This window comes from Nyctereutes procyonoides, unplaced genomic scaffold (genome assembly GCF_905146905.1).
Source record: "Nyctereutes procyonoides isolate TBG_1078 unplaced genomic scaffold, NYPRO_anot_genome, whole genome shotgun sequence".
Classification (NCBI taxonomy): domain Eukaryota; kingdom Metazoa; phylum Chordata; class Mammalia; order Carnivora; family Canidae; genus Nyctereutes; species Nyctereutes procyonoides.
Window position 1 is genome coordinate 13,320,578 of NW_026575049.1, and position 13,301 is coordinate 13,333,878.

General features: G+C 41.4%; 1 protein-coding gene across 1 annotated transcript in view; it reads left to right on the forward strand.

Annotated features, from left to right (window-relative positions):
• TMEM19 (transmembrane protein 19) overlaps window positions 1-10,304 on the forward strand; it is a 28,245-nt gene extending 17,941 nt beyond the window's left edge. The window contains exons 3-6 of the mRNA XM_055328601.1: window positions 3,061-3,198; window positions 3,582-3,836; window positions 4,346-4,555; window positions 5,887-10,304. Coding sequence (XP_055184576.1) covers window positions 3,061-3,198; window positions 3,582-3,836; window positions 4,346-4,555; window positions 5,887-6,050 — 767 coding nt within the window. The 3' untranslated portion in view covers window positions 6,051-10,304. The remainder of the gene's footprint in view (window positions 1-3,060; window positions 3,199-3,581; window positions 3,837-4,345; window positions 4,556-5,886) is intronic.
• Window positions 10,305-13,301: the final 2,997 nt, after the last annotated feature.

A 13,301-nucleotide genomic window follows, 5' to 3' on the forward strand; every position in this document is an offset into this window, starting at 1 on the left:
ATTGTTTGTCTTTAAGTTCATTGATTCTTTCTTGTGCTTGCTTATATGTGCCTTTGAATATCTACTGAATTATTTCCAACTCCAGTATTCCCTTTCGGCTTCTCTTTAGGTTTCTCTTTATTAATATTTCCACATTGTTCTCTTGACTTCATGTCTTTAGTTATTTGACCATGTTTAAAAACGGTTGAAGTCTTTGCTTAGTAGGCCCACCATCTTGCTCTTCTAGTGACAGTCTCCATTGATTTTTTTCCCCCTTTGAATTGGCCATACTTTCCTGTTTCTTTGTATGCCTCGTGATATTTTTGTTGAAAACTGGATATTTAAATCTAATAATGTCAGAGGCACCTTGATGGCTCAGTGGTTGAGCATCTGCCTATGGCTCAGGTCATGATCCCAGGATCCTCAGATTGAGTCCCACATCGGGCTCCCACTGGAAGACTGCTTCTCCCTCTGCCTGTGTCTCTCTCCCTTTCTGCGTCTCTCATGAATAAATAAAATCTTAAAATAAATGAGTAAGTCTAATAATGTGGTAACTCTGGAAATCAGAATTTCCTCTGTCCCCAGGGTTTGCTCTTTTTGTTTTATCTTGTTTTTGATTATTGCACTGGTCTCTGTGCCAAGGATCACCCTAAGGAGTAAACCTAAGACCTTCACAGTCTTTTCTGAGCCTACACCTTTCCCTGGGTATGCACTGGGACTTTCTGATTTTCTCTACAAATGCAATTTCTTTTGAATGTCCTAGACTTTAATGTCTGGCTCTCCAAAGGAGAAAACACAGAAAAATGAGGGGGGGTTGGCATTGAGCCTTTAAATCCTTTGGAACTCCAGTCAGACAAGAAAGGGCTTGCAACAGCGGGGGAGGCGGCGGTGGAGTGCAACAATAGCTGCCAGCCTCTGTGTCTATAGCTCCATAATCAGAAGCAGCAATCGATCAGAGTATAAATCCTGATATTTGGAAACGAAGTCCTTCTTGCCCTGAACTGGCTCCCGTAAGCTGTGTGCAGGCTGCTCCTGCAACTCTTGCCTGCCTGCCGTGGTGCTGGGAGGGTAGATGGGTGGCTGGTGCACCGTTAAGACCTAAAATTGGCCAAAATTAACTGCCGTTTCCCTTCCAAGCATTCCCTTAAAGTCATAAGCCTTCAGTAGACTGCAGAGTTTCCAAACAGCTGTGTCAGACAGATGCACCAGCCCAGGTGTTGTCTAGGTGGGAAGACATTTCCTAGCACTCCCTACTCTTCTGTATTCCCAGAATCCTCAGTCTCAGTCATTTTTATAGGATTAACTAACCATTGTGGTAATAGAAACACGGGTACTCTGTTTCTTCAAGCACCAAGTTTTACTCATAAGAACATTTTCTTTTTTTTTTTTAAGATTTTATTTATTTATTCATGATAGACAAGCAGAGAGAGAGAGAGAGAGAGAGAGAGAGAGAGAGGCAGAGACACAGGCAGAGGGAGAAGCAGGCTCCATGCTGGGAGCCCGATGTGGGACTCGATCCTGGGACTCCAGGATCATGCCTGGACCGAAGGCAGGTGCCAAACCACTGAGCCACCCAGGGATCCCTCCTGAGAACATTTTCAAATTTTGCAACAAAGGCTTTTAAGGATTTTCTGAGTAATTGTGGCACGGGAAGGGGGGTGGAGGGTGGAGAGGGTGGGCAGAGAGAGAGGGAGAGAATCCCAAGCAGGCTCCATGCCTAGCACAGAGCCCGACACCTGGGCTCAGCTAACAACGCAGAGATCATGACCTGAGCCACGCAGGTGCCCCTGAGTAATTTAAGAAGCTAATTCCAGTGATGTGCATTTTCTCTATAGGATTACCTAGAGAGAGGCGCCCAGGTGGCTCAGCTGGTTGAGCATCCCACTCCTGAGTTTGGCTCAGGTTGTGACCTCAAGGCCTGTACTAGGCTCCATGCTCAGGGGGAAGTCTGCTTCCATCCTTCTCTCTTCCCCTGCCGCTCCCCTACTTGCACGTGTACTCATGCACATGCATGCACTCTCTCTAACAAAGAAATAACCTTTATAATTACCTAGACAGAGAGGCTCTAGAACGTCTTAGTTTAGCAACCTACACCAAATTAGGTCTCAAGCATGTTTGACTGATTTTGCAGGTGATTTCAGTGGCCTCTTTACATAGTAATATAATATCAAGATTACATTCTTCCTTTTTTTTTTTGCTTTTATGTTTCATGAAATGTAAGCTTCCCTCTTACTTGTTCTCCTGATGGAACTGTAGGTATTATAAGCCTTCCTTGAAATTGGTCACTCATAGAAAAATGAAGGATGTTCCCTTTCTTCTTTGCCCAAGTAAAAGAAACAAATGAAAAGTCAAAAAAAATCTTTTATTTTTTTTTTTTAATCTTAAAATCACATTCACAGGGCAGGCCGGATGGCTCAGCAGTTTGGCACCACCTGTAGCTCAGGGCCTGATCCTGGAGATCCGGGATCGAGTCCCACGTCAGGCTCCCTGCATGGAGCCTGCTTCTCCCTCTGCCTGAGTCTCTGCCTCTCTCTCTCTCTCTCTCTCTCTCTCTCTCTCTCTCATAAATAAATAAATAAACAAATAAATAAATAAATAAATAAAATAAATCTTAAAAAAAAAAACCTTGTGTTAAATTATTTTAAAAAAATCACATTCACAGAAAATACTCCATTTTTTAATTCCACATAAAATCCAGGATTATTTTCTTAGATTTACATAGTAAAACACAGCTGAGAAACACCATCTCCACTTTCTGACATAGTTTATAAGGCTCAACAAAAGAGCATGTGAAAATTTTGAAAAGTATAAAAAGCTAGCCTTTAGGTAGAAAAAGAAGATCCAGGCTATGAGGGTAAAACGTAAAAATAATTCAATTAAATCAAATCAACATTTAGTTTACTGTGTGGTAATATCTGAGTTGGTAAAAAATGAAAATGTATTGGAGATGTACATTTCAGGTTATAATGTGAACAATAACTGAAAAAAAAATCCCATTCTTTTCTTTCTCCCCGTTCTTTTTTTTCACAGGGTTGATGTATGGACTAAGTATAATTTTGTGTATATATGTGTTTCTTTCAGGGCTTGTGGTTGGATTTATCCTAACCATTGCAAATTTCAGCTTTTTTACCTCTTTGCTGATGTTTTTCCTTTCTTCTTCAAAACTCACTAAATGGAAGGGAGAAATAAAGAAGCGTCTAGATTCAGAATACAAAGAAGGTAAACTGAATCATGTTTGACATCACTTAAAATAGTAATCTTTATTTCATCCTAAGACGTTATAAGCTTATAATTGGAACATGTTTAGACTGTTGAAACAGATAAATTTTATATAAGAATAACTAAGTAGTAGCCTAATTTAGCTTATCATCACTTCACCACAATAATAAGTAAAGCAGAATTTTAGAAGCATTAAAATCTATCATTCTAAACAATATAGAATGTAAGCAAAAGTACCATCCAACTTTTAGTTATTTTTAAAATTTTAGTCATTTTTCTTTCTTTAACCTTTAAAATACGTTCGTGTAATGTAATGTAACTGCATGATTTTCCTTTGAGGAGAAAACATTTCTTGTGTTCTTTATCCATTTGTTCACATGTAGGTGGGCAGAGGAATTGGGTTCAGGTGTTCTGCAATGGGGCTGTGCCCACAGAGCTGGCCCTGCTGTACATGATAGAAAATGGCCCCGGGGAGATCCCGATAGATTTTTCCAAGCAGTACACCGCTTCCTGGATGTGTCTGTCTCTCTTGGCTGCACTGGCCTGCTCTGCTGGAGACACCTGGGCTTCAGAAGTGGGCCCGGTTCTGAGTAAAAGCCCTCCGAGGCTAATAACAACCTGGGAAAAAGTTCCAGTTGGTGAGTCTTTAAGTTTCTTTAAAAAACAAAATGCACGGGAAAAAAATCTGATTTATTGTGTTTCTTACTTAAGAGCCTTTTAAGAATTTTAGTCAGTCTCCCTAATTGGAAAACTGCTGTCGGCTGTTAAATTGGTGATAAGAAATAGTGTTTACAGAAAATGTTAGCAAGTCCTAGATAAACAATCTAGAAATGCAAAGACCTATCAGTAGGAGAGGAAAAGGAAGAGAATGAGAGAGTATTTCTTGAGGACCTGTTACGTAGTTAGTGCTTTAACATATACCTCAGTTCTGTGTTACTATTATCAACAACTGCTGCTGCTGCTGTTACACTTTTTGTCGTCGTCATCACCTGCCCTTAAGTAGACTATGGCCTTTGGATTGTATGAAAGAGAACCTTTTCTTTGAATTAGTCTTGATAAGAGAGGTTCCAAAATTTTTTGCTTTCCTTGATTTCGTGTGTTTGCTGATTGTTAACCAGATTATTTTCTGTATATATATTTTTTTCAGGGACCAATGGAGGGGTCACAGTGGTGGGCCTTGTCTCCAGTCTACTTGGCGGTACCTTTGTAGGCATCACCTACTTCCTCACACAGTTGGTCTTCGTTAATGATTTAGACATTTCTGCTCCCCAGTGGCCAATTATTGCATTTGGGGGTCTGGCTGGATTACTAGGATCAGTTGTGGACTCATATTTAGGAGCTACAATGCAATTTACTGGTAAGACCATAACTTTATTATTACGAGTTATGGGTGTATTAAATGGGAAAGAAATATGGGGGAGAAAACCTTGGCAATGAATACAATCCCAAAGACAGGAACTTGAGAGGCCAGGAATGACAGGATAGAGTCTTTCCTACAATTTTGATTTTTAAGGGTTTTGTTTTTTTTTTTCTTGTGTTAAATTAATTGAAAGAGAATTAGTCCCACTGAGCAATGAGTAGAAGCTGTTCAGGAAACAGATGCTTTTGCTTTGGGGACTTCACCTAATCCCAGGGAAAGCAGAACATTTGGGACCAGATCATTTTTAATGCTCCACCTTCCGTTTGCTTTCCAAGCCCATTTGAGAGAGAATGATTATACGACTCTGTTCACATACGACCTGTTTCTCTACTGTGACATAATGCTTTCTGTCCCCACTGAATTTTTAGCCCAACTCAAGATATGTGGGAGAGTTGGTTTTCCCCAGAATTTTCTAGGCTTGGCTTCTGAGGCTCTCCTGTCACTTCAGTGTCCTGACATACTGTGGTAGGTGTGTATTTCCTCCGCACTCTGACCAACCGTGTTTCCTCCTTTGATTCACAGTGAAGAGGCTGGGAGTTTGGAGTTTGCCTTTGTACAGTCCTTCCAGTTCTCTTCATGTGCCAAGATGATATACTTGCCCTTCTGCTTTGCTCCCCACCTATCAGAGTGTTCTCTCAGATTCATTTGTCTTATCTAAATACTAAGGAGGAAGCAGTCTGATCTTAGTTCAAGCTAAGGTCACTAACGACACACTTGCACACACACACACACACACACACACACATACTCTCTCTCCCTATGTTTTTTGTTGGTTGATTTTTGTAGAAGCCTAGGTTTTATTCTAAACTGGGCTCTAACTGGGGAAGTTTCTGATCATGTTGAGTGGGTTGAAAAAATGTTGGCTGTGAGAAAGATGTGTGCCTCCCCTGTGCTGGACCCATGCTGGGTCCTGGGTCGCCACTGCCGAGGCTGAAGACGCAACCCTTATTCCCAGGGACCTTGCAGGTTGGTCTTAGAGGCCTAGTATTCTAGTTTCATGCTCTCTCTGCTTTTCATGTCCTTCCTTCTTCCTGTGAAGGAATTCCAGTAGTGTTGAGAGAACAGTATCGAGGTGTACTCAAAAGGACATTTCAAAAAAGTCCTTTGTAATCAAGGGTTCCCTATCTCACCATATAATTACCCACTGAAGTCAGTTAATAGGTCCTGAGAGTCTTTCAAAGATTATATGCTTCAGAGGAGAAAAGCTAATCTGTTTTTAAGTCAAGTCGTTTGGACTTTGCACCTCACTTGCTGCTTTTCCCCTCCAGGTTTAGACGAAAGCACTGGCATGGTGGTCAACAGCCCAGCGAATGAGGTGAAGTACATAGCGGGGAAACCCATTCTTGATAACAATGCAGTGAACCTGTTTTCTTCGGTCGTTATTGCCCTCTTACTCCCAACTGCTGCTTGGGGTTTCTGGCCCATGGAGTGAACTTTTTTTTTCCTTTACAAAGGTTGAAAACTGTGGTAAAGTCAGCTAAATTTGCAATTCCAAGTTTCATCCTAAGAAGAATAATTGTAATGGCAAAGAGGAAATACCAGCTCTTCCCATATTCCATTGTGATGAAATTCCACATTTTTCCTCTCACTAACTACCCTGTAACAGCTGACCTCTTTGTAGTGAAAGATGTGTGAATAGACCTTATTCATATTTTTCTTCTGAATAGAGCTTCTTAAGCAATGAAACTATAATGTCCCTATATATTGCTGAGCTGAATGTTCCTACGTGGTAAATATAAATTTTGTTTTGTTTAAACCAGTGTAGGGACTAAAAGTATAATGCCACTAGTACCAGTTGCCCAAATTTTAGTTTTGGGTAATTTAAACTGATGTGTGTGGAAGCCTGAATAAATGTAGTCCTGGACTTCTTCCATTACTTGCTATTTCCAGTTGTGAAAAGTGTGGAGTTTTAAGTTCTTAGTATGCTACTCCACATTTGTTTTTCCTTCCTCAGGGTTAGAATGAAAATAAAGTATATGTCTTTTTCATATGACCATTAGAATGCACGAAAAAATTATTTTTAAGTAAAAGTGAAAGAGATTTATCTTCTATCTAAAAAAGTGCACCTTACATTTCAGTTGATTTCTGAGCAGAAATTATTCTGAATTCAATATTTGTTAATGTATTTTCTAGCTTTCTTTGAAATTTGTATAGGAATCTGTTTTACTTTGGCATCCTGAATAGTTAGAGTCACTGGAAAACTATTGTAATTAGTTTTTTCGTTTGCTGCCTAGAATTCATTGGAAGATGCTATGACTTCTATTCTGAGCTTAAGTTATGCTCTCCTGTACAATACAGACTCAACTAAAATGAATTCTACTTTTCTGTTTTGTCCTTCACTATAATTTACTACTGTATGCTAAAGGAGTTTGATATGGTATGGATTATTTTGCTGAAAGTATTTGAAAATATTTCTTATGTGGTTTCCATACATCTCCCTCTGAAAGAGAGAAAGCAAGCAAGCAAGCAGCAAGCGAGCAGTTGACACCCTAAACCCAGGCAACAGAGGAGATCTTAATCATTGGTTTTCACTTTTGGGTGTACATTGGAATCACTGAGCATCTTTTCAAAGAAATACTTGTGTCTGGGCTACACTTCCAAGGATTCCAGTTTATCTGTTCTGGGGTAGAGCCTGGGTAGTAGGACTTTTTAAGGGCTTGAGCTTACAACCCTAAGATCAAGAGTTGCATGCTCTCGGACTGAGCTAGCCAAGTACAGGGTGTTTTTAAAAACACTAGCCAAGGCCTCCTCTAGACCAAGTAAATCAGACTATCTGAAGGTAAGGCCCATCATAGGTTATTTTTAGAAAGCTCTCTAGGAGATTCTAATTTTAAACAGGTTGAGGGGGATCCCTGGGTGGCGCAGCGGTTTGGCACCTGCCTTTGGCCCAGGGCGCGATCCTGGAGACCCGGGATCGAATCCCACGTCGGGCTCCCGGGGCATGGAGCCTGCTTCTCCCTCTGCCTGTGTCTCTGCCTCTCTCTCTCTCTCTCTCTCTCTCTCTCTCTCTCTCTCTCTGTGACTATCATAAATAAAAAAAAAAATTAAACAGGTTGAGAACTACTAAATCAGAATGTCCTAAAGCACTCTGTAAAAGAAGCTTCAAAAGAGTGGGGTTTTTCCTTTTTATGCAGACAACTGTTAGCAGCAGCGCTGTATGCTGTCTTGATGCATTAATAGCTTCTGGTAATTATGCCGTGTCCTATACATCACGTAACAGATCATTGCTGTGTCAGTTTGTGATGCGGCCTGCTTATTCCTGTAGCTGTCCCAACATGCTTTTTCTCTTTTCCTGGTGAGTCAGCTTCATGACAAACCATGGAATAAAAATATTTATTGCAACTAATTTTGGGTTTGGTAAAATCACCGTATCATTAGCAATTTCGGGAAACACTGCTTGACAAGCCTTCCTCAGAAACCTAGGGCTAATTATGTTTTGGAATCACAACTTTCAGATTTTAGAAAACTATAACAGGAGATACATTTTACTCAGACTTCCGCAAGAGGCTATGGTAGCCCCCATTCTCAAATACGCTGTTTCTATGGAATGTATGAATCGCACCACTACATGTGATGATGAAGACTATGAAGAGCCTAAGGTCAGGTCAGTTTTGTCACCAAATTTAGGGAGAAACTGTTTTCAGAGCTTTTTTGGATATGAGAATTACAAGCAAAGAATTGTGACTCTTCTTAAACATAGATGTATTTTATTGTAGCATCCTTTGTATTGGATATTTAACTAGTTCAATCTGTTCTTCCCCTTTACTGAGTGAAGCTTAAAATAAACGTCACTTTATTTTTAAAATAAAAACACTTGGGCAGCCCATGGTGTGATCCTGGAGACCTGGGATCGAGTCCCGCATCGGGCTCCCTGCATGGAGCCTGCTTCTCCCTCTGCCTGTGTGTCTGCCCCCCTCTCTCTCTATGTCTCTCATGAATAAATAAATAAAATATTTTAAAAAAATAAAATAGGGCAGCCCTGGTGGCGCAGCAGTTTAGCACTGCCTGCAGCCCAGGGCGTGATCCTGGAGACCCTGGATCGAGTCCCATGTCGGGCACTCTGCATGGAGCCTGCTTCTCCCTCTGCCTCTCTCTCTGTCTCTATGAATAAATAAATAAAATCTTTTAAATAAATAAATAAATAAATTAATTAATTAATTAATTAATTAATTAATTAATTAAAAAATAAAATAAATAAAATAAAATCACTTTCAGGGAACCTGGGTGGCTCAGTCGGCTAAGCATCTACCTTCAGCTCAGGTCAGACTGATCTTGGGGTCCTGGGATCAAGCCCTGCACTGGGCTCCCTGCTTGACAGGGAATCTGCTTATCTATCTCTCATCCAGCCCCTCCCTCCTGCTCATGTTCTCCCTCTCTCTCAAATAAGTAAAATCTATAAAAAATAAAGTAAACCAAAAATAAATACACTTTTGTCAGGGCGCCTGAGTGGCTCAGTCTCTTAAGCGTCTGCCTTTGGCTCAGGTCATGATCCCAGGGTCCTGGGATTGAGTCCTGCTTTGGGCTCTCTGCTCAGCGGGGAGCCTGTTTCTCCCACGCTCTCTGCCCCTCCCTCCTGTTCATGTTCTCTCTCTTTCTCTCCCATGTGCACTTTCTCACTCTCTCTTAAATAAAATCTTTTTTAAAAATAAATAATTATGGGATCCCTGGGTGGCTCAGCAGTTTAGTGCCTGCCTTCAGCCCAGGGCATGATCCTGGAGACCCGGGATCAAGTCCCATGTCAGGCTCCCTGCATGCAGCCTGCTTCTTCCTCTCCTGTGTCTCTGCCTCTCTCCCTCTTACTGTGTTTCTCAGGAATAAATAAATAAAATCTTAAAAAAAATTATTAAATAACCATACTTTCATAGAATTCCATGTAACAGTTCACAAAACAGTATGTCCTGCCTACCTAGGCAGCCCAAAGGTGTACATACCATTTCTTAACATACTGTTATGCAGTAGAGGAGAGGAAGGTGTGGGGCTTAAGGCTTTTGAAGCTTTTGAAGGAGACCTGAAGACTTGAAGGAGTAGCATTTGATGATGTATCGGGACGTACCAGAGAACAATGAATTGCTACAATAAGTCACTCCATTCTTTCTCATTACTTGGGTTATGGATGCCTCAGACAAGGTGCAAATATCTCTGTCTTATTTCTAACTCCTGTATATGCAGGACGCTGGCTTCAGAAATGCCAGCCTTATCCCAATTAGATAAAGACAGTATGGAGAAAAATCATGCAAGGTGAGCTATCCTAAACTGCCTCGTGCCTGTAGTATGGACAGCTGCCCCCAGTTATGCATAGTGGGTACGCTGGAACCCAATCATCTGATGTCCCTGGTGTTTCATCTGCTTTTCTAATGTCATCACAATGAAAAAAAAAAAACAAAACAAAACACATTAGCCATCAAATTTCAGGTGAATTTACAAGCTTTTAAAGATAAAAACACATAAAAAAAAATAAAGATAAAAACACAATTATGCAGCTAACTTGTTTAATCTAATGGAGTAGCTGTTGCTGTAATTCCAAAAGGTCCTGAATATTTTAAAAAGATACAGGTGTTCAGTATATGTTTGTTAAATACAAGTTGTTTGACTGTAATCAGTGTTTTCAACAAGAGTCACTGAAAGTTGATAATCAGGAACATTTTTATGGAGGAAAATAAAAAATAAACCAGTTTGGCTACCTGAATTTCTGAGCACTGTGATGATTCCAACATTTCTCAATTGTGTGACACGCTATTAATGGTTTTGGAACTGAGTCAGGAAATGATAGTAAGGGCAAGGATCCTAAATTGTTCTCTCTGCCAAGACCAGACATGTTAACTCTCATTCATCACCCCTTTCAAAATGTATTTTGTATATGTGGCAACTCTTTTTTATGTTTGGATTTTTTTCTTTTTGTTTTTTTACATTTATTTTTTATTTTTCTTAAGTAATCTCTACGCGCAATGTAAGGCTTGAGCTCACAACCTCAGGATGAAGAGTCTCATACCCCACTGACTGAGCCAGCCATGTGCCCCAGATTTTTCTTCTTTTTTAAATATTTAATTGCTTATGTAACACACTGAATCTGTTCTTTTACTTTTAATTTTTTTAAAGATTTTTAAATTTATTTTTATAAAAGAAAGAGAACCAGCAGGGGAGGCAAAAAGGGAGAGGGAGAAGCAGACTCCCTGCTCAGCGAGGAGCCAGACGTGGGGCTCGATCCGAGGACCCTGAGATCATGGCCAGAGCTGAAGTCAGACACTTAACCAAGTGAGCTACCCAGGTGCCCCTACACTGAATCTGTTCTTTTTAAAATATTAGAATATTACGGCAGCCCTGGTGGCCCAGTGGTTTAACACCGCCTTTGGTTCAGGGTGCGACCCCAGGGGCCCCGGATGGAATTCCATGTCCCCATGTCCAGCTCCCTGCAGAGAGCCTGCTTCTCCCTCTGCCTGTGTCTCTGCCCCCCCCTCTCTTTCTCTCTGTGTCTCTCATGAATAAATAAAATCTTTTAAAAAGGGGTGGGGGAGTTGCTGTGTTATTTCTGTCATTTCTACCATTAAACGTAGTACTTTTATCAATCCAGAAAATACTCAAAATAATCTCTGGAAATTACCCCTCTTCCCCATCTGCCCTTCCCTGTCACTGTTTTAAATGGTAGCCCTTTTCTTTATAAACTTCCTTATTAGCAATCAATTAAAAGGATAAGATGGGAGTTAAGCATAATACAATGAAAAGTAACGGTGAACATTCAAAGCAATACTTCGTACCTTCACTTTTGGATTGTTGCAAAACTTAATATTAGTATCACACATCTCTGTACCTGTGTAGTATATTTTGAGTGGTTTTTTTTTGTAAATTTTTCAAATTTTTCTGATCTTATTTAGCTGTTTGCATTTGGAAACATACGGGGCAAACACAACACCTCTGACAAAATTCTCAACATGTTGTCATAGTATTCTAAAACAAAGAACCTTAAGGAATATTCTCAGCCAAATGGTCAGACTTGAAGCTAAGAAATAAGTATATCATCTCGAATGAGTGAGAGCAGTGTTTTCTAACACGTAGACCTCCCTCTCCCTCTCTCTGCTTGCATGCTGCTGTCTCTCAAATAATTAACTCTTTAGGGATGCCCAGGTGGCTCAGCCATTGAGCGTCTGCCTTCAGCCCAGGGTGTGATCCCCAGGGTCCTGGGATCCAGTCCCACATTGGGGTCCCAGCAGGGAGCCTGCTTCTCCCTCTGCCTGTGTCTGCCTGTCTCTCTGGGTCTGTCATGAATAAATAAATAAAATCTTAAAAATAAATAAATCTTTAAAAAAATTTAAAAAAACTAAATGGTGATACCATATAAGATTACTAAGATTCCAACTCATTGGAACTGGATGTGGTACATGTAGGTCCCTACATTTCTGTTGTGATTGTGTAATGTTGCACCTAATAACTCAATTGTAGTTTTAATAAAATTTTATCCCAAAGTTGATATTTGTAATGACTAATATATTATTGAACAACATTAATTCCTCGGGATGCCCGGGTAGCTCAGCGGTTGAGCATCTGCCTTGGGCCCAGGGTGTGACCCCCAGGGTCCCGGGATCGAGTCCCCCATTGGGCTCCCTGCATGGAGCCTGCTTCTCCCTCTGCCTGTGTCTCTGCCTCTCTCTCTCTCTCTGTCTCTCATGAAGAAATAAATAAAATCTTAAAAAAAATAAATCCTGAATTTTTTTCCATACAGTGGGGCACTAAATTGTGTCCAGACACTAACCATTCTCAAGTGTGTTTCCTCCGTGATTAACAAAGCAAGCGTTTCTTGCAGTTACACAGCCTGTACCCAGGCACATATAGAAATATATTTTGAAATAACCTTTTTTTTTATTGCTTAATTTTAAAGTAATGTATGGTGGACAGAAGGTTAAGGCTGGGGTTAGCTTGTGGGACGCCTTTGTGGGCTCTTCGGAAGTTGCCCGCTGAGCCCCCCTTTCACAGTGCTTACACCAGCAGATGCACCCCCGGTTCCCTTCCCACCTCACTATCTGTGGATGTGTACCGCCCCAAACTTAGTGGGGTAAAACACAGACCATTTAGCTGCATATGGTTCTGTGGTTGGCGATCGGGTTGGGATCAGCTGGGAAATCCTATTCCATGTGTCAGCTGGGCCCACTCAAGGTTGCGGTGGGGGACTAGGCAGGAAGACCTCGGTTCTAGGATGGGCGCCCAATGCTTACTCTTGGCTGGAAGGGTACGTGACCCCCCGTACGTGACCTCCCTGGCCTCCTCCAGCCTGCGTGTCTTTATGCCATGACACAAGTGGTGCAAGAAAGCAAAATGGCAGCTGCAAGTTCTCTTAAGGCCCCTGCCTCCAAAGACTCCTGATGTCATAAGGCCAGTACAGTTCAAGGGGCGGGGAAATGGACTCCACCTCTTCGTGAAGGACAGAGAGAAAGGTGATAGGCGGGATGCCTCGGGGGCTCCCGGCTGTCCAGCCTCTTTCTACGGGGACATTCTCATTTCTCAGGTCGCCCTCCTGGATAGGACCAAGCCAACCTCACGCTAGGGTTTCACCGGGTGACCTACATAAGCTCCGTGGGGAAAATCTCTTGCCTTCGCCACCCCTGGAAGCCTGGAAGCGCTGGCCGATTTCAGTGGAGCGGCCTACCTCTGGCTAAAGCATCAAAGAGTGAGTCAGGCGTTTGCTTGCTTTTTG